Source organism: Pieris rapae, chromosome Z, assembly GCF_905147795.1.
Source record: "Pieris rapae chromosome Z, ilPieRapa1.1, whole genome shotgun sequence".
Taxonomy (NCBI): domain Eukaryota; kingdom Metazoa; phylum Arthropoda; class Insecta; order Lepidoptera; family Pieridae; genus Pieris; species Pieris rapae.
Window position 1 is genome coordinate 7,145,800 of NC_059534.1, and position 22,036 is coordinate 7,167,835.

Consider the following 22,036-nt stretch of genomic DNA (forward strand, 5'->3'; position numbering starts at 1 on the left):
ATATGTTTAGCTCAACTACATAGGCCTGTAAAGAAAAAAAAGAACAAAAATATTGAAAATAAGAAAATAATTTCTAACTATGTGGAATTAAGAATGTACGAAATTAACACGTGTAATTCATTGAGAGTATTAATATTTTTTTCACATTTCTTCATATCATATCATATTTTTATTTTATTTAATATTTAAACATTAATCTGTTTCTTTCTTTCTGGAAGATTATTTATGATAGCTTTTCTTGGTACCATTTTTTGTACTCTTGATATCTTCTTAATGCCAAAAAATACCTTGGTTACAGTTAAGGAATGATCAGAAATGAGACTTAGTTCTAAATATGATTTCCATATGTCAAAGTGCAATTCATTTTTGGCGTATGGGCGTTAGTTTAGGATGAGTATATTTTTATTTTTTATAGAACAGGGGGCAAACGGGCAGGAGACTCACCTGATGTTAAGTGATACCGCCGCCCATGGACACTCTCAATGCCAGAGTATAGTTTATCACATAGGACTTCATATGGTTTACAAAATATTTTCAAAAGATTCAATTCAATCAGCAAGTTTTTTCGTAAATAGTTTAAGTTATATTTTAAGTTTCAACAAAAAATTGCAATCGAATTGAATTGATTGCAATCGATGAGCTCATATTACTATACTTATCTCTACTACTACTGCTAAATATCTTCGCTTTAGATGTTATTTTTTAAAACTTATTATTTTAGTAACCAGCGTATAAACATATGAATACAATATACAAAACTTGTCTCAGTGATGTATTTTATTTCGTAAGGTGAAGGAAATCCTAGAAAAGACGTGCAATGACAGAATTTGAGCTGATCGCCTACTGGCCTATTAAGAAAAAGAGTTCACAAAACACCACATACCAAGGATTGATGTTCTTATTCATTAAATAATAATAACGAATCCCGTTTATTTTCAATAAAAAAATTCAGAATATAAAATTAAAATTTTACTTCGCGGGTGAAGGGCTGAAGGCCTCCTTTTGCAAATTTTCTCTATAACATTATTTTCCCATTCGTTTTCAGGTAACGCTTTTATATATTTTATCTGCCATTTTCATTTTAATAAAACCAATATTAGATAAATATAATATAATATGTAATGTATATGTGTATGGTAATGAACACTAAGCAAAATATATGCCTCATCATTTGAAAAATATGAATGTATAATTGAATCGAAATGCAGTGTTATTGTTCGGCCTCGGTGGAATAAAGTAAACATACGTGTTCCTACGTACCTATACTTCAAACCACAAGGTAATGAAACGTACATGATCTAGCCCACTGCTCAGGACGCGATGCTTTTGTTAGATGATTGCGATTTACGATACTTAATTATTGAGCACAAAATGCATAGCATATCACATTTGAAATAAATTTAAGAAGTTTTTAAAAATTACCCAAAAACTGATCGACACCGTTTAAACATATAAGTATATATAAAACATAATATATGTATTTTATTTGTCATTGTGTTCGGCAAAACCAATAATTGAAACTACGAAATCCTTAACGCAATGAACAACTGTTATAATCAAGTTTTAATCAAAGCTACTCATCTCAAGCCGACTAAATCTGAACTGAAAAACCCAGTTTTCTTATACATTATTTTATATATTATTACTTTTTTGTTTTCATTTCATAGTCGCAAATCATTCTGCAACAGCTAATTTTATTCCTCTACGATATGTATAGAATTTCCATTTTGTCAAAACTTTTTGTCTTATATCCTTTCTGTTGGGGGTGTCTTGCGCCCGCACATAAACGGATGCGCTTTCATGTGACCGTATCAACAGAATGACGTCGTTCCTTAACGTCATCGAGTGTATAAAGGAAGATTGTAGTTGTGTAGGGTTGGCTTCGGGCGAGCCGCAGCGCACGCCTCCTTGTATCGATTGTGCGCGTCTCAGTGCGCACGTTGCTACATACAGAGCTCGCCGGGGCGTCCACTCTCCCGCTGTAGTCATGCGCGAATCTTCTCTGCTATCGCATCGACCGAAATAAGAGTTGGATTAAACGCGCGTTTGTCGCGGTCGAGCTCGGCGGTCTCGGCAGATTTACGTACACGCCCCGCCGCCGCCGCCGCCGGGTCTGGCTGGACTATCCTCCATGTGTGACCGGATTGCCTACAAAAAATCGATTGGGGAAGGTGCTGCGGGCCGCGGTGTGGCTATGGGCTGGAGCTAATCGTTTCGGCTAGGTGGATGTGGAGTGGCGAATTTCCGAATAACTTACACCCCCGTCTGCGGCACCAGCGTTAGTTCAAGGAAATACCATCAGGTACGTCTATGGTATTCGCTTTCGGGTAGTTGATAATTCAAAAGGACCCAGCGAGATATTGCAGTATATCATCCAAATCTGTCAGTGAGATCCGTTTATGTAAGTGCGTCTGTCGATATCTCAAACCAGAAAGAGAAAAGCACATTTAAAGAACGAGACGGACGGTGTCCGTTAATGTGAAACTTATCCCAATAATTAAATATATTTGCGTTTCTTGTAAAAATTAAGTAAAATTTTTGTAATTTGATTATTTCCAAGTATTGGTTTGTCGACAATAATTATTTTAAACCTGAAAATAATTTTTAAACGGATCGGTCACCCATAGACCTGGATGCTTTTAGCTTATAAAAATAAGTTTTTTGATTTGCGGAGCGAATTTTAATTACTGTGCGCTATGCGATTGTCAATTGTTCCTAAAGCCTGGTAGAAATCGATCATATTTAGCGGACGCCAGGATGGTGGGACATAGTAATGTGTTCGTTTTATAAACAGTGATTGAAATTTTCCTTTTAATACAGCCATGCGAAAACTTAAACAGGCTTCTTAATATCACATTATCCATGAATTGGTAGTAAATGAATACGTAAATACTAGTAGGTACATTAAGAAATTCAGAATTACATTTAAGTTTATTTCTATTATTTTGTTTATATTTGGACTGTTATTATTCGTTTATTTGATATATACCCTATATTTGTCTTTGGTATATCACTGGATTCTGATAAATTAGACTTTTGCATAGCTAACCTTCATTCACCAAATAAGTGGGTCAGAAAAGACGTAGGCTGTTTTGTTTAAATCAATAGCTATATGTACTTAAATTAAAGCATTTAATCCTTTCGTACATACAACCAAGTCATTTCTATCGAAGCACAATATGTTTTTGTTTTAATTACGACATAAAATCATAAAAACTAAGTTGAATAATAGAATTCAATAGGAGAAGATTTTAAAACTGTTAGAAAATAAAAATATTAGATAAATTTGTCGGTATTGTGTAGTCACGAAATGTATGCCATTGGGGTAAAGTTTAGCGAATTGGTATAATACTATGACACAATTCCATGGTCGTCATACGCCCACCGTCCTTGCACCACTTTCCATTAATGCTTAACCTCCACCTGCCAAATGCATATTTCTGCTTCAATTTATTATTTTTATCAACATTTTTGTAATTTTCTATCATTTACAAATGCAAACTTAAATTCTGCGGTGTTGATCGCTACGCCGTAGTCATATTTATAGAATTGACTCACATTTCAAGGATTACCTACTAATGATTTCGGACTAACAAATAAATTAATAAAAGTTTTGATATTATAAGAATAAAACTAGTGGCGCTGCATCATTTTAAGGTCCCAGATTTCTATATATTGTGTATCATAATCATTTCTCAATCTAATAGGCAAGCCATGGACCGAATCTGCGACCTCAGGGATGACAGTTACACGCTGATGCCACAAGGCCAACACGTTACAAAATGAATTATACTGAAAACAATATATGTAAAAATTATTATTATTTTTATTTTTAACAGTATATCAATTTTCTTATAGATTATTTTTTTATTACTATGTAGGTTAGGAATTATATATTTGATTGTTATGTTTAGTAATATGAATATAATAATTAAATCTGAACAAAAATAAAGTTAAATTGTCTAACTTTATACTTAATATATTTTCTCTTACTTTACTTATGTGTTTTTTGGATTCTTGCCTTTCCATTTATTATATATATATATATATATATATATATATATTCTTAGCTTATCAGTTTGCATCTACTTTGAAGTATCTTAGATTATACCATAAAATATGTTTCATTGAAAAAAATATTATTTTATTTGAGAAAAAAAAATTGTGTTGGCCTAGTGGCACCAGCGTGCGACTCTGTTACTCATGGCCTGAGGCCTGAGGTGCCTTGACATGCCTCAAATGCAAAAAATTACGACATAAGTACTTGTCGATGGAAGAAAAATATCAAAGATATATATAGGGTTTTAGCGCCACTAGAATATTATTATTAGTAAAATGATTGAAACTAAAATTCGATTTAAACCGATAAGAATATCATTACGTATTACTTAAAATAACGAGTGTTTGTATATTTCACTGCTATTATGAAATATATGAAATGCATAGGTTTACGGTATTAATAGGAAAAGCAAATGATTTCTATCTAAGTTTTGGTCCTTCCAGTTGGTTAAGCTTCTGTACACAGAAACTGAGAAATTCTGAAAGACAGGATCTATACTAAGAAGCTTATAAACTTATTGTCTTAAAGTATATAAAGCGTGGCGTCCATTGTACAGAATATGCAGACCGCTTATTAAGTCGGTAAAATATAGAATACTGTTAAAAGATTGCAGTTCTTATAATACAGTAACTACACCTTAATTTAATCGTTAAAGAGTATTCTAGCAAGCTTCGAAACGTCATAAGTGACGTTATCTATACGTCTCTACTTTGATATTGGGTTTTTTTATAATTCTTCATATAATTACAATAGCCTATTAGATTTGATGTGCTAATTGTTTACGCGTTTATTATTCTGAATAAGCAGCACCTGCAAGAGAACAGACTTCCTGGACTACAAACGAACATATTTTAAAAAACTTATAATGTTAGACAATTTAACAATTACTTTTTTTAATATAGTGTCTATGCGTTTTAGGCAGGACCGTTCCAATATATTATTATGTTTAGTATGTTTTATGACCTACTGGTACGGTGGTGACGAAAACATCGACATCGTGTTTCAAGCACACAATTGTCATATTAGATCAGTATACTTAGATATGTCTCCATGCTATTTATTATTATTAAAAAGCGATAGAGCAAATATTATGGTGAGAGCTAATTCAAATTTAGTTTGAAGTTAAATTTAGAGAAACCTTTTTCTAAAGGGCGAAGGGGTGAATATTAATATCGAGGCAATAATAATATAATTTTATTCTGGCTCAAAAACTAAGAATTTTTTTTTACACAAAATAAAAAAAAATAGTAAACAAAACAGTCATAAAGTAAAATACAACTTAAATATGCTATAATTCTCTTCTGGAGGCACTTTAAGCTTTGTGTTCATTAATTGCACCTCTTTGCTTTTACTCGACCTAAAGGATTTTCAACATAGATGCAAAAATATAATAATTAAAAAGGTATCTTTGACGCAGTTTCTCATTGCCGTTTCAGAGAAATTTATGTTTAAACGTAATAGAAAACTGTAAGCTTTGCTGAGATTCATTTGAAATTTATTATAAAACAAAATATATTTCCATTTAGTTTGCTTTGATAGCATAAGCGGAAATGAGAATTTCCAAGAATAAAAATAATATGAATATTTAAAAGAATTTTTCTCTTTAATAAAAATAAAGAACTTATATCCTAAGAAGGCTAGTTCAAAAATAATATATTTAACTTATTTAGAGTACATTTTACGGTGGAATATGTACCAATGGAATAAGAAGAAACTAGACCAAGTTTTAATATAAAAAACAAATATGAAACGTCGACTATATACAGCACTAAGTATGTTACTATTATTTTTCATGTTAAAATGAAGATTATAAATACATTTGTTACCACGGCGATATAGCGTATTTGTAATTGGGTTCTTTACACTTTTTCACCATTTTCAGACAACCAGCCATTAGAGTATTTATTATTCGTATTATTCAAATTAGGTGCAAGTTTTGACATAGTCTTAAGTTTATTCAAGACTTTATTTTCACCTTCATTAAATTTTGTCACAGGTTCAATCCTGATTTTAAAACCAGGGTTGCTTTATAATCAGAGCAGTGTTGGCCTAGTGGCTTCAGAGTGCGACTCTCATACCAGAGGTCGTAGGTTCGATCCCTGGCTGTGCACCAATGGACTTTCTTTTTATATGCGCATTTAACATTTGCTTGAACGGTGATGGAAATCAACGTGAGAAAAACGACATGTCTTAGACCCAAAAAGTCGACGATGTGTGTCAGGCACTGGAAGCTGATCACCTACTTGTCTATTATACATAAAAATGTTCATGAAACAGATTCAGAACTCAGAGGTCAATACCTAAAAGAGGTAGTAGCGCCACTGATTAATTAATTTATTTTATTTTTGCTTTATAATTATTTTGTATAATGTCAGATGGCACAGGCGTCCTTAGAGCCGAGTTGTGCATTGTTCCTTATAAATTTCTCAGTGGACCTGTCTCGTTGCATATAAAAGACCTTTTAAGCCTTGGTACGGGTCATGTTACCGTATCCTTTGATCCTCTAAATCACTTAGTACATGGTTTCTAGTACGTCTATGTAAATCTCAGTAGCCAATAAACAGCGTCTAAAATAAATAAGTCTTATATTTAATAACTACAATTAATTAGCCGTATTCATAATATTTTTATTATTATTAATTGTACTTGCATAACTTTTACCAAAATTTAGCAAAGATGTAGGTAGCTAGCAATATTATTTATAGATGTATTTTGCATTCATGTGTAACTCCCCGATTTGTTGATGTATATTTTATACTAAGTCTTTGAACGTGTTTCAAGCACTTTCTCAATAGCTCGACAAAGCTGAATTGATCATCAACAGGTGGTATCTATAACTCAAGGAATACACAATTTTGAAGTAAATAATACTTAAAACAACAATTATTGTACATGTTTATTATTTTGAATTATAAAAACAAACAAGCAGTCTTTACGAACCAACTTAAATCTAAGATATTGATACAATTAGATTAGTTATACAAATCCGCCCAATCGCCCATATATAAATAGGCATGCAAAAAAATACAAACATTAACATAATGTCATAATAATAAGTTAAGTTATTTAAAATTGCTGTTAAACTTTTTTAACGATAACTAGGTTACAGATACAGGCTTATTAAGCTAGAGTAACATCATCATCAATGACATCTTGTCATAGAAATGATTAAAAAAAGAATAATAAGATAATGGGATTTGTTTAATTTAATGAGTTACGGTTCGATTAAATATGAACTAAATTTCACTTGTGCGTTTTATACAAAAAACTGTCGACAAACTGGTTGCGACACTTATTTTGAGTATCGAAAATTGCTTGCTCGTTGAAGAAGCAATTTTCAATTAAAAACTCAATTGACTTAAATGTCGATATTTGAAAAATGCTGAATAATAAATCATAGACATTTAACATTTGAATTTAGAAACCGAACGTAAAAATAACTACCAGCGAAAATGTCATGACCCATGGAGAGGTCGCGAGACTGCACCGCTGATAAAACGTACCAAAATATTGAATTGAAATACTATTCCGTAGCAAGTGGTGAATTATTCATGAAATCAACACTGAAATAGGTAAATTGTGTATAGAGGTAATTAAGAGTTAAATATTCGTTTAATTAAGCTCCTATATAATAAATACTCTCATAGAGTTCGCAACTAAATCTAGCATTTCCGTGAACTTTGTCCTTATTTAGTTACTAGTTCCATCTAATCTTCGGTGTCAGAGTTCATGAGTGTTAATTAAGCGCTCTGTTAATTTACCTGATAGGTATTTAACTAAGCTATGTTAGCTATATTCAGAACTCGGATGCAACTTCGTATTGCTAACCAAATTACACCTATTGTACCTTTTGTTTTGGCATGTTATTTATTAATTAAATAATATTAAAAAAATAGCGGATACAACTAGAATTTAGAAATATTATATTATTTTTAAGTCTAAAAAATATCGTTGATAACTGTCAAACACAGTAAAAATTTAATTGCATTTTCAAATCATTGTGCTAAAACCCGTATTTACGAGTTCTTATCACATTTTATTGATCAGTATCTGCCGTTTTAATGATTGCATTATATGGAAACATCTCTATAGAGCCTTTTAGTACCTATGACTGAGACATGTTATATTTAATATAGATAAGTTTTAGAGTGAAAGTACATAATAAATCTCTTCAATCTTAAATCCGACGTCCAACGTTAGACTGTCTGAGGGATCAAATGTATCAGTGTCAGGTATTCAAAGAAAATCATTATGAAGCAAAAGCGAACATTTAATAAGGAATGTTGAAAAATTTTATCAAACATTTCTATACTACCGTCTCAGGCTTCATCAGAGTCCAATAGATAGTATGTTGCAGGCTCGTGCATTTACAAGGTTTATCAAGCTTCTATGGCGCATGCGCGATCCCAGTCAAAGCTCCGACATAGTCATTCAGCCATTAGAGTAGGGCACATGGTTAGTCTTAGCAGTAATAAATGCAATTTTAAATTATCTGTACCTCCTGGCCGTCTCGATATTTATTTATAGATAAATAAGGTAAGTTTTCATAATTACAAATGCTACAGTGAATTATGATATCGGTTTTAAGTATTATTATTAACACGCTATACCCATTTCAATACTCATTAACTTTTAACATCGCTGTTGTAGATTTGTATTTGGATCTGTAATATTTTTAAGTGGGACAGTGACGTATTCAACGATTTCTCATTTTTTACGGGACTTATGTTTCGGCTTAAGATTTTTTTGTTTTTAAATATTTTTTAAAGATTTACAAAGCAATCACAATGATTATATATTATTTTAATTCCCTTCTGTTCCGTGTATCGCAGTTACTTTTTTTATAGAACAACGTGCAGGAGGCTCGCTTGATGTTAAGGGATACCGCCGCCCATGGACACTCTCGATGCTAGAGGTATCGCGAGTGCAGTGGTATAAGTTTGAGAGTATTTATAATTTATGTTTACAAATGTTGAGTAGACCGTTTAGGTACATTTTCTTCTCTTCCTACTCGATATCCTAACTTTCTAATACCATTGATGTTCATAACTTCTTCACGGGTAAAGGCCTCCAGCTTTTCAGCAGCTGTTTTCAGCTTCAAATCCCACTTCCAGATCAATGATGATAGGATAGCTTCCTTGTTACTCCATGGCCAGGATCAGGCTGTTGTTAGATATCTTCAGTTATATTATTTGGATTTTGTTTTTCAAGACTGTATCGCGATTATTTATGTATGTATGCGTGTGATTCTTTGTAAATCTTATTCCATGTTAGGACGGACTCGGGTTTGTACAATATGTTTTGAATGTACTGATCTACTTCAACTATAATCTATGCGACTGTTGCTTTATGAAATATTTTTAGTAAATAATAATCAGAATTTAAACACAGAATAGCATTCATTGCGAAGGAAATTACTTTAAGTTACTTTTTATATTTCTATACCAACTGAGTGTCCATTTTTAATTTTGTATCTTTTGTTTCAGACACAATGTCGTCGAATAAATTGACATCGCTCGTAGTCAAATGACAATAACTAGAATAAAGGTAAAGTTATTAATATACTCGTAGGTGTAAAAGAGATTATTTCTATACATGCACACGAATACCCTACTTAGACTTTATAGAATTCTAACCACTAATAGCTCAAATTGCAGTGGAAATACGGTACCGTTGAAAAGCTTGGGAAATAGAAGCTTATATTTAAAAATAACCAAAACTGTATTCAATTAAAGTACTTTTGTTGCACCTGCCAATCGATCCGAACACATCGGAGTCTCGATATATTCGCTCGTAGGTATGCATAGCAATCGCTATACCCAAAAATTGCTCAAAACATATTATGTAATGTTAAAACACTGAATTAATCTGTAATTTAATTATTGCGTTTGTGCAAAGTATAATTAATTTGTTAATAGGATCCACACTAATCCGATACAAAAGATTTTTAATTATCGTTACATTCCATATGTATGGATGTATATGTGGCACGGATTACTTTGGGGCTAGTATTCTATGCGTCAGATTAACTGCTTTTGGTTCGAAATAGGCAAAAAGTAATTATCGAATAATCTTTCTTTTAAAAGAAATTTTATATAATTAAACAAGATTTACAATATAAAGTAATTATTAAAAAGAAAATCAAAACAAAATAAAAGGTTGGTCCCTGTGGCAGTGTAGCTTTACCGCTAGCAGCATTTTCTTGCTGTTTTGCGATACTATTTCAATTACTACTGTTATTATTACTTATTCGAATAATTCGAATACTTAGCTAATAATTTCATTATATTTACAGTGCCGGGAGCGCTCATGAGACAGTCGTGCCATCGTCTGCTTGAGCACCAACAGGCCGGGGGAGACGAACCCCCGCTTTACTCACCAATAGACCAAATTTCAGGTAAAAATTAAATAAAAAAATTACACAAATTATAATTATATAAAAAATACAAGTAAAAGTATAATTTAATTAAAAATTCTTGAGGACTAAGTCTTACCGGTTGCATTAAAACCCCCGAGAACAATTAAAACCTTCAACTTAATATTAAAATCTTCTGAAATTTCCCCCATATACAAACTTTGTCTTGTTTTAAGAAGGCTTTAGAAGTAAGACTATTATGTAGTGTTTGACTCGATCAATTGGGCTTATAGGATCGTTGTAATACGTACTTTGAAACTAATAAGATTATTTGAAACCAACAACGCAAGTCTACATTTGTAATACTACATTATATTATGAACTTTCCATAAATAATAAATGTTCAAAGTTGGATCGATACTCAACTTATCAAATCTTAAAAACTAAAATTGTAATATTTCAATTTTATATATATATTAAATAAATATATTCAAAATATATAAACATTAATATATTATTATGTTGCTAAAGTTCTTTGTGAAATAACACATTATAGATTTAGCATAATTTCATAATTGTTCATATATATTTTATAGTTTGAAATAATGATGACTTGACCTGTATTTTACGAACCTGGTTGGTCACAGGTGCCTGAGTGAGTGAAAAATATACCAATAATTTTTCAAACAATCAAGAATCAATATGTGGTATATATGTGATGCATGATTTATTTAAAATTTTGTTGCGAGCGTTACTTTTGTATTATTTTCCAATAAAATAGTTAGTGCTTCGCTTCTCTTACATAAATAATAGTATATTTATACTCATCGAAAACACCGACGGAGTATTGACATCACGTTCTTAGACATATCGATAATTCGATATCTTCTGAGTGTAATTTTTAAAATAAACAAAATAATGTGTTGTGAAATCTAGGTTTTTCTTTTCACTCCGATTATACAATATACGTTATAGCACTTATACCTTTCAACAAACATTGCGCAAAATATTCTTTTATTGAGACAATTTGATTTTTTGTCGTGGCCATTGGCACTAATTGGCAGTACGGTGACAATGTTGGTTCGATTTTAAGTTATGAAGTACATACATTTGATAGGGATGATATATGTTTAAATTCCTTTCAAGTGGAAATGTAATAACAGTTAATTTTTTATTTTAAGATGTATTTTATTTATATCGTTATCTAATTAATCGATGTATTCAGCTAATTATATGCAATCAATCAACTATTTTTAACGAAAATTTTCTATACATAAGAACATATTTATAGAAGGTAATCAGAATGAACATCGCTCGCGTCCCAAATGTATAAGGATGAAAAGAGCAGTTAATGACGGAGTCAGAAAAGCTTTCGACAGCATATAGGAAAATAAAAGAGGATTTTGATACAGTGGTACCGGAACATGTGGGCCGCGAGGCCGGCGGCAAGCTGACACGATATGCGCCGACGGAGGAAGACGAGGCGACACTCAGGGAACTTCTTCTTAGGTACGTGTGACCCTAGAGAAATGTCGAAAACCTTAGCTTTCTGCCTCTGTTACTGGCTTCATTGCATAGTCGATTCATGAACTCTGTGTGTCGATGTGTCTATACATTTTTCACCTTGGCTTGGCATCCAAAATATCCTTTATTACAGATATTAGAATGATGCAACTCGCGACGTCTCAACAATCATTCACTTTACTTCATAACATGATAACATCGAACTAAAGTTCACCGTACTTCCGAGCATTAGATACAATGGCCATGACATATCTTGTTTTGTCACGGAGTCGAACACGTTGTCGCTTTCACTGAAATCGCGATTTTATTAGAAACATTAATATTAAAATTGATTCAATTATTCTTTCTGCAATGAGGCGCTTGCATGTGTTTGAAGGTGTTGTATTTTCAATAGTTTTTTAGTGAAGATATTAAAATAAATAACATTTAGACCTATGTGAAGTTTTCTAAAAATACACTAGAAAAGACTTCCCAATTATATATTTGTATATATATAGCTTTTTATTTTTGTTGCTTTACATTTAGATAATAATATACATTTCACAGAATAATGTATTCATTTGATTTTTGTAAATAAATTAAAATCTCATTCGCATTTCCGCAATTGATTTTCATTTCTTGACCATTAATGATATATAAATGTAATTTACAACGTCGTATGAATCACAAAAAAAAATTGTAAGTATTTTACGACCATATTAAGTTGAATTTCATTGGTATAATTGATTAATATACCTAATACATACCTGTAATTTGGTGAATGAGGTATGTTTTTAATTAATTAAATTAAGAAAATTTAATTTAAATATCAGGGAATTAATATAATTTTTAAACAATAACATTTATAATTTAGACATGTTTTTTTTACAACCAATTATTGCTTTAAAATATTTATTTAGTTTTATATCAAAACTGACGCTGACAACTATTACATTTTATTTTCCTTCTGTTTATGAATACATTTTAAATGAGTGTATGCTTAGAGTGACTTTAGGTTATAAAGATTGAAAATTCCAACTTTGAGGTTCACTTTAGAGCAATAATTTTGAAAAATGAATAACTTTTTATGCTACGAAGCAGCTTGATCTTCTACATCATGATTAAGAATACGTTACCTACAGTTCCTACGTTTATATATTAATAGATTTAATACAAATTCAGCCTTCAGAGACAGGTGAGCGTGATGAGTATGAATCTTTCCGCCAAGCTGGACGAGTTACAGCGTGGCGACCGACAGCTCGAGACCACGGTGGCTCTATGCGAGATCCGCACGCAACTCCAAGAACTCACCAAGAGTGTTGAATCATGTCAAAGCGAAGTATCTGAGGTGAGTATCAGCCTGTTACTGAACTTGTCACCAACTTATATCATCGGTATCGACAAATAAATATTATGGGCGCCTGTTAAGTAAAAACACAAGAAAATCTTTCTGTCGACTTCTTGTTATGTCATCCTGTAGTGTTATTGGAGTCTATTTTCAACAGTACAATCTCGCATCCTTACATTCTTCGTGTAAGAATCTTGGCGTGGTGATAAGTCCAGAGAACGCCTAGTCGTCTAAGGGGAAGGTGGGAGGCACTAGACCCCGCTGAAAGTCATCTGTCAATGCGTGCAGGATGACCTCTAATAGACAATGATGGCGAACGTCGCGAAGCGCATCACATCTGCTTCTTCTAATACCACTACTACATAGCGATCACGACCTATCTGTCAAGAGTGTACCGGAAAGAAGATTGTAGGGCAACCCAAATAGTTTGCCCGGCTTCTATTCTAGAAGCAGCAGAGAGATTCTGGAGATATTATCTTAAATCATAATCAATAAAACTGATGCTGAATAGGTAATATAATGTCCTGGGCGTTTAAGAGGAAAGTTTTTTTTAGGTAAAACGAGACATGGTTGCCATCAAGCAAGAATTGGATACTGTACAGCAGGTGAAGGAAGAAATCGAGGAGTTGCGAGAATATGTCGATAGACTTGAAGAGCATACTCAAAGGCGGAAGCTGAGACTTCTTGAGCAAGTAAGTATATTTAATTTCATAATAAAAACTGCTACTAACATAAAATATTGTCATATAAATTTGGTAATACGTATCTTTACAAATTATATCTGTGAGTTTGTTCATAGTGAGCAATATTTTAATAACTAAATTGGTTTGAAATATTCTACTTACGAAATATGGTAGAGAAAATTATTACTAAACAACCAGGCGATTAATTTAAGTTATGATGTTAAATGTTTACAGATTTGTTTCGAAAAATGAATTCTTAATATTACCCTAAATTGTTCAATAAAATTTATTTATTTATTATTTTTTTATGTTTATTTAAATGTGTTTTTATTTTTAGGGCTTAACATTCTTCCTGTCATATGCCATCTTAGCCGCAGTCCTCGGTATGCTGCAATTCGGTTACAACACTGGCGTCATCAACGCTCCTGGCAGAGTGAGATAAATATTGTATTAACCCCCTATGAATAGCCTAAATGGCGGAAAATAATATTGCCCTGAAAAAGTTGTTTGGTAGTTGGGTGTTGAAACTGCTCCCTACAGTATTCTTATTTAAAAAATCGAGGCAACAGAATGCATGCTCGTCGTCTTGTTAAAGAAAAAGCTACGCAAGAGAAAGCTCTATCATACGCCACCATAAATAGTAATTTATGTGATAGTTACGTTACAAACATATTATGAGCAAGGAGAACTTGAGTCACGGCCGCATATGTATTTAGTGAAAAAAATTATATATTTTTCAAAATTGATATTTATTAATAAAAGGAAATCAGTATTTTACTGTTTTAACTAATGTTGTCTTTCGAGAAAAGGCTATAAAAGAATAAAACTGAATATATATCTATATAGAGATATTTTATCTCAAAGGGATAGTTTTAGTAGTTCCATGTAATATAAAATAAATTATTCAATAACTGATGATATGAATGTATGACGTTCTCATACATTCATACGTCTTCATAACAAATAATTGTTAACAAACGTAATTATTATTATATTAAATATTAAAGTGGCATTCATCAGAAGCGTGCCTTATTTATTTTAAGATGAATACAAATGATAAGCTTAAGACTTCATTTTAAAGAAAAATCCTTATTTTCACTATCTTTTCTTATCTTTTACATCAAAAGGATTGAAAGATATGAAAGTGTGGATTGAAAGAAATGAAAGAGTGGATTCAAAGAAATGAAAAATTGGACTATTCAACCGACATTAAAAAAGATCATAAATTTTCTGAAGAATTCTTGCTCAACTTTAGTCATTTCAATATATATTATTCTCTCCAGAACATCGAAAACTTTATGAAAGACGTTTACAAGGACCGTTACGGCAAGGATATCCAGGATGATGCCGTCAATACATTGTATTCCATCGCAGTGAGCATCTTTGCAATTGGTGGAATGCTTGGCGGTTTCTCGGGTGGAATGATCGCAAATCGATTTGGAAGGTACATAAAAAAATAGGTCTCCTCACCATGCATCTCTTATTGTTCAGTCTAATTATTACGATAACCTCTGAATGAGGTCTAGAACAAAAACATTTCTATTTCTGATTTAATCGCTCTGTGTTAGTGCAGATAACCACCAAAATTGTTTAGCTAGGAAACTAACCCAGGAATTCGGGTTGTACATCAATTACGTCACCGATAATAGCTAATGGTTCAATCGCTTAAATAGACTTGCAACGAGCAAGGAATGTAACAACTTTGATTTTTTTTTGTTTTAATTGGTTTTGTCTCTCTTATTAGGAAAGGTGGATTATTGCTCAATAACATTCTTGGTATTAGCGGCGCGAGTCTTATGGGATTCACAAAGATATCGCATTGCTATGAAATGCTGTTCTTCGGTAGATTCATCATTGGAGTCAATTGCGGTAAATATAGAGGAAGTTGTTGCTATTTAAAGAAAAACGGAAATGTTCAATTATATATGCTCTAGCCTATACTATATGGTCATTACACTCTCTCATGGTATAAACCCTACAAAGTATGTATAGAACAAGCCTAAATTTTTACGTGTTATCATCGCTCATGTTGGCGCAATTCAATTTATATTAATCATATATGTTCTGTAATATTAAGTAACAACTCAAAATAATATAAGAAAAAGTAATGGTAATATGAAAATCCAGACAGGAGCTAACACAACGTATTTATCAACAACTACTAACAAACTGTTATGCGTATAAAATTCTTACAATATCAGGTTTCATTGGAACCAGCGAAGAATCCAGAATTGGAGCTAATCAACTATTAATGTCATTAAAATTTCAGGGCTAAATACGTCATTAGTGCCAATGTACATATCTGAGATTGCGCCCTTAAACCTTCGCGGTGGATTGGGCACGGTAAATCAGCTAGCTGTCACTGTAGGTTTGCTTCTATCCCAAGTTCTTGGCATCGAGCAAATACTTGGCACCGATGAGGGCTGGCCCATACTTCTCGGTAAATATTATTATTTAGTATAATCTATACTTATTTGTAAATTGTCTTTGAGGACTCCTATTTTCAAGAAGTAGTAATTATATTAAAAAATTTCAAGGGATTTAATTGTTAAAACAATTTTTGGCTAGGTTTGGCGGTATGCCCAGCTATTTTGCAGCTTTTGCTCTTGCCTGCTTGTCCTGAATCTCCTCGCTATCTGCTTATCACTCGCCAATGGGAAGAGGAAGCACGACGGGCATTGAGAAGATTACGAGCTAGTAACCAAGTAATATTTTGTTTTATATATTAAAAAATGCTTTATATTTCTATGATCACATAATAATCTGGTAACAATTTTTAAAGGTGGAAGAAGATATAGAGGAGATGCGTGCTGAAGAAAGAGCTCAACAGGCAGAAGCATCGATATCAATGAGAGAGCTACTGTGTTCCCCTACTCTTCGCGCCCCACTGCTCATTGGTGTCGTGATGCAACTGTCGCAACAGCTTAGCGGAATTAATGCGGTAACTTATTTTGTTTATTGTTTTATTAACAAATACAACGTTATTAAAAAAAATTCCTTTGCGTAATCTGTATAAAGAGGATTTACAAATAGATAGGCCTTATTCATATTTAAAGTGTGTATAAGAAGAATAAAACCTAAATTGATAGATGTTTCATACAGGTGTTCTACTACTCAACGTCTCTGTTTACTTCTTCGGGGCTTACCGAAGAGTCAGCGAAGTTCGCAACAATGGGTATCGGGGCTATAATGGTAGGGATGACCCTGGTCTCCTTACCACTCATGGATCGCACCGGACGCCGAACCCTTCATCTTTACGGTCTTGGGGGAATGTTTATCTTCTCTATATTCATCACCATCTCATTCCTTATAAAGGTGTGTTTAATACAGATCTGATGAGCTGTGGATTAATGTAAAAATAAACATTATTTTGCAGTTCAGTATATGTGTTCAAAATTCACTATATTTAAGAAGAACCTTTAATTTACTAACAAAAAAGAAATCTACTGATATTAAAACATTCAATTGTTGTATGAGGCTACCTTTAGATGAATTTGAGACTAGTTATAATAGTATTAATCTTAATTAATAAGTATGTTTTTACTGTCGTCAGAAATGATGATTTAGATACACATAACTTATAATAGTTGGATTTAGTTCTATATTCTAAGCTAACTATTAAATAAAGTCGCGTGTAATGCTTAAACCAGTTATAATTATATTAATTAATTAATTATTATTGTCTTAAAATTCGACAATTTCGTTATACTTGGATTAAGTATTGCTTTAATAGAGCATGAATTATGTTAATATATTATAAGGAGGTGTTTTTTAAAGTAGCAATTTATTCAGATATTTTAACGATTACAAAAACACCTGCTAATGATAATAATCATATCATATTTTGCTTTGCACGCTTGTTTTTTAATGATTTTCATTAAAATCACCTTAAAGGTACATTTGACTTTTCGTATTGCATTTTTGTACAACAGAAAAATAACTTTCCATTTTCATGAATTGACCATAGAAACCTCAACACCCTAATAATTAAAGAAATTCTACTAAATCTTACACAACTTTCGCCTTCAGCCAGCCATTTTTAGTGCATGTGTTGATATTATTTTGCTTTCGCTTCGCAGTAGATATCACCTCCCCCCACTACGACTTTCCTGTTTCCGAAACCGTACTCTATTTAGGAAACGTTGTATATGAAATAAATTGTCAAATATAAATGTTAGTAAATGTACATCATCCATACAGCACCATACACATTTTTGTTACTTACACGAAGTTGAGATATAAAAGAAAAGAGTTTTATTCACGAGACGCTCTGTCGCACGCGGATACTGAAGTGATATTTCACACAAATCTGCTCACAAGCAGAAAGCACTTCACGCAAACGCAATACAGCCAAAACAACGGGTTTACTTCACTCGCTAAATACTAGCACAGTTTCTTATTCTTTCTGAAGATCGCTTCTTGAAACAGTTTTTTTTTTCAATTGTCTCACTGCTCATCTAGCACTTGTGTTGAGCCACAGATAGTAAACAACTGAACTAAAATCACATACACAGACAGACAAGTGTGTGGTAACATTTATGTTTGCGATTTATTTCGGCCTCGGTCGGTTACAGGAAAGAACTATCATGCTATCCCCTGATAGGAGTTTTTCGGCTATGTACAGGAAATGATAGACTGGATGAGCTACCTGTCCGTGGTGTCAACGCTCAGCTTCGTAGTGTTCTTCGCTGTGGGGCCTGGTTCAATTCCTTGGTTAATCACTGCCGAACTCTTCTCACAAGGACCTAGGCCGAGCGCAATGGCAATCGCTGTTTTAGTAAATTGGATGGCCAATTTCGTAGTTGGAATCGGCTTTCCGAGCATGAAGGTAATTATCACTATCTAAGGGCCTGTTTCACAATGTATGGATAAAGTGCCGTATAGCTATGCAACACATAAATTATTCGAAAGATAAAAGTTCCGAATAAGATACTTGGCATTTCATGACATATAGCGCTATCTGACAGTCGTGAAACGCAAAAATACTGTTTATCCTACAAATAAGTAACAAATAGCTTATTTGGAACTTATCCGGACATTGTGAAACAGGCCCTTAATGTCATGAAATTATACGTCATATAACAACATTCGATACGGTTCCTAACGTATAATACAGGAATTAGTTATTTATCCATACATTTATTTTCAGGCCCTACTGGAAAACTATACATTCCTGCCTTTTAGTGTATTCCTTGCAATTTTTTGGATATTTACGTATAAAAAAGTTCCTGAAACAAAAAACAAGACCTTTGAGGAGATATTAGCGTTGTTCCGAAATTCAAATGGCAGGTAAGTGTCCTGTTAGGGTTATTTCTTAAAGTTTTTATATAATATTTTTGTAACAACGTGCACTTTATGTGTTCGTCACCAAACATCACCTACATCGATGTTCAACACGTTCATGTCCCTGACGGCACGATCGCTTAGTTATGTCATAAACCATCGGCACGCGTTGCACGTGGGGTTTCTATTAATATTTGTCTGTATTCTACATTAAACTACCTAGTTCCCTAAGAAGTCCCCAGTTTGGTATTTTTATATGCCTGTATACTACGCAGTAAACTTAGTTTAAATAAAAAAAATAATAAAACATTTGAATACAGTGCTCCAGGTCAACTATTATTAAAATCTCTTTTGTCGTATTGGCAACATATTTAAATGATATTTTTATCATTTCTTATCTCTACTAAAAATATACAAATCTATTATATTTTCTTTTGAATAGGGACAAAATGAAAATAACATCACCTTCTCTTAAAGACGTAATAATTTTTTTTGCGTCTATACAATTATTTTCCTACACGATAAGCTAAGTTAGTCAGGGTACGCGGTGACTAAATTCGAAAACCTCATTTTCATATAGCGCGGAAATCTATGAAAACAAACTGTAAGTATAATCGGATACTTGGGAACGGATGTGGTATGGATTTCTCCTCTAGGCTTGGGTATGACCGTGCTGGGTGTATGTACAGGGACAGTTTTCGCGACAGCCGACTCTATGGAAGCATGATGAATTGTGTGAACGCTTTGGAGCAACAGCTGCCGCCGCCGCCACCACCTGCCCCCATCGATGAAAAACATGATTCACGTGAGAAAAGTTCAGCAGTAGACAGACTATCTTTATACTTCTATAGTCTCATTTCACCCAAAACGTTTTGTTACTGTAGCCGTTGTAGTATCCCTCGTTGCTGATGTTTGACGTTATATACGTCAGCAATTAAGGATTACGGTAGTTTGACTCGTATTGTGTTGTAGTATAGGTCTTTTTATTTTGTATAGGTAGGGTTTGTCACGCTTTCATTACCTACTCTAGGTATTACAATATGAATTTCCAAAAAGTACGATGTACGTAGTAATTATTATATGTCATTTTGCTTTCTTTTGATGTATTGGTTTTTGATATTATCATTTGTTTTTAATACTGCATGATAAAGGATCAATGGTTGTATTTTTAAAACTTGTAATTATAGTATGGAGAAACTTGTGTGTTTAACAAACAGACAGGAAAGTACTCTGTATTATTGAGGTAAGTACTTTTGTAAGAAATGAAAGTTCTTGAAATAGCCTTCTAGTTGCTACATAATCCCTAATTTGATCATTAATCAAGGAGGGCATTTGGTAAGCCCTTTAATAACCTAGGTATACATACTAGTGCATAGTAGTAACATAAATTATTATGCAAATAGTAGAAATTAGCCTAGCGAATGTAAGCCTGAACATAAACTCTGTGTCTTGTGCCACAGTGTCAGAACAGTCGTCGGCTGGCGGGGAAGCGGGTCGGCCACCACCGCCGCTGCCACCGCCGCGGTTCCCGACGCAGGGCAACGTCTGACAATGGGAGACCACTGCGCGTGCGCCCCTCGTTGCGCCGATCAAGGCCGCCGCCAACTTCTTGTTTCATGGACTCAAGCGCCAAGCGGTAGGCCGTGCCTCTATCACTACCACACAACAAATGTTCTAAATTGATGTGATTAGGTTAATAAAACGAAACTAGTATGTAAGTCACGGCGTAAAGTTAATATAGTACTTTAGTCTGTCATTTTATGACATAAGATATAAAAGTGCATACCTAGGTACCGTCGGTATAAGATGGTTCTTATACCATTTTCAATGCATCAAAAAATTTTACTAAATGAGAATTTAATTAAAATAAATTAAGATGAAAATGTTTCAAATGAGATTCGTAATATAATCGAAAAGCAGGTTATATAAGGAATACTAACTGCCAAGTAGAGTTCATTTCACGATTCCATAACTAAAATATCACTGTATCCACGGTTAATAAGAACATCCAGTCAGTTGCAGACATAAAAATAAGTATTAATATTAAGTGAAAAAATATACAATAACTATAAACGAAGCCTATCCTTCTTTTTGTAAATGCCATTTGGTTATATATTTTACCATAGACAAACTGGTTCCTCGTTTAACTAAAACTTGCGTTATAAGAGACAAGCGTATTTTATAAAAACGCAAAAATATTATTTAAGCTTTGGATGATTAATCTATATTTGAATAAAGCTACAGTGCGTAGGTAGTTGCGACTAAATCATAGTAATGTAAGATCACAAAATGGGTATCTCGGGTACATTGACCTTATTGGGAAATGTAGTCACATTGGGAACGTACCGTTGTTGGTACTATAATATTAGTGACACGAGATTATGACTTACACACTAATTGAAAATTGTATTGCAATTTCATTTGAAAGAAAATATCGATCCCTAATCAGGAATTTTTAAAATCGATCTGTCAAGGGTATCTTTTCTCCTACTTAATGAAGAGAGATATTCAAATTCTGTAGTATAAAATCTATTAAGTTAAAATGTGGCTTATTATTGAAGTTATATTTCTTTTGGCGCGATGGAGAAAAATTATGAGAGAGGATTTTTACGATGCGCGCGCACACTAACACCGAAATTCGACATCGTAAAGTTAGGTCTAGGCGGCATGGAGACCGATAACTAAGTTCAAGTTGCATATTCTAGTATTTTTATATTTAGAACACGTGTTTCGTAACAGTACAATTAAACAGTGTGTATAAATAAATATTATTGGTTTTTTTAAATCAATTTCATATACGACGG

The 22,036-nt window shown here is 32.9% G+C and overlaps 1 protein-coding gene across 6 annotated transcripts; it reads left to right on the top strand.

Annotated features, from left to right (window-relative positions):
* Positions 1-1,930: 1,930 nt before the first annotated feature.
* On the top strand, positions 1,931-22,020 carry LOC111000768 (glucose transporter type 1). Of its 6 annotated transcripts, XM_022270369.2 has the most exons (17): positions 1,931-2,302; positions 9,547-9,607; positions 10,356-10,457; positions 11,828-11,924; positions 13,101-13,266; positions 13,821-13,958; positions 14,287-14,382; positions 15,233-15,393; positions 15,694-15,818; positions 16,219-16,389; positions 16,518-16,654; positions 16,732-16,890; positions 17,052-17,264; positions 18,553-18,777; positions 19,099-19,238; positions 19,922-20,037; positions 20,693-20,890. In XM_022270369.2, exons 3-17 carry the CDS (start codon positions 10,370-10,372, stop codon positions 20,779-20,781), a joined length of 2,121 nt encoding a protein of 706 aa, XP_022126061.1. In that variant the 5' UTR covers positions 1,931-2,302; positions 9,547-9,607; positions 10,356-10,369; the 3' UTR covers positions 20,782-20,890. The 6 variants fall into 6 exon arrangements, with proteins under 6 accessions (XP_022126061.1, XP_022126036.1, XP_022126053.2 ...); XM_022270344.2 differs by lacking the exon at positions 19,922-20,037 and having other exon boundaries at positions 20,693-22,020; XM_022270361.2 differs by lacking the exon at positions 19,922-20,037 and having other exon boundaries at positions 18,574-18,777; positions 20,693-22,020.
* Positions 22,021-22,036: the final 16 nt, after the last annotated feature.

Coding starts and splice junctions, on each gene's coding strand:
- LOC111000768 (XM_022270344.2), top strand. CDS start 10,370: ATGAGACAGTCGTGCCATCGTCTGCTTGAGCACCAACAGGCCGGGGGA. Junction 13,267..13,820: donor GTCAAAGCGAAGTATCTGAG/GTGAGTATCAGC, acceptor AGTTTTTTTTAG/GTAAAACGAGACATGGTTGC. Junction 19,239..20,692: donor TTCCGAAATTCAAATGGCAG/GTAAGTGTCCTG, acceptor CTTGTGCCACAG/TGTCAGAACAGTCGTCGGCT.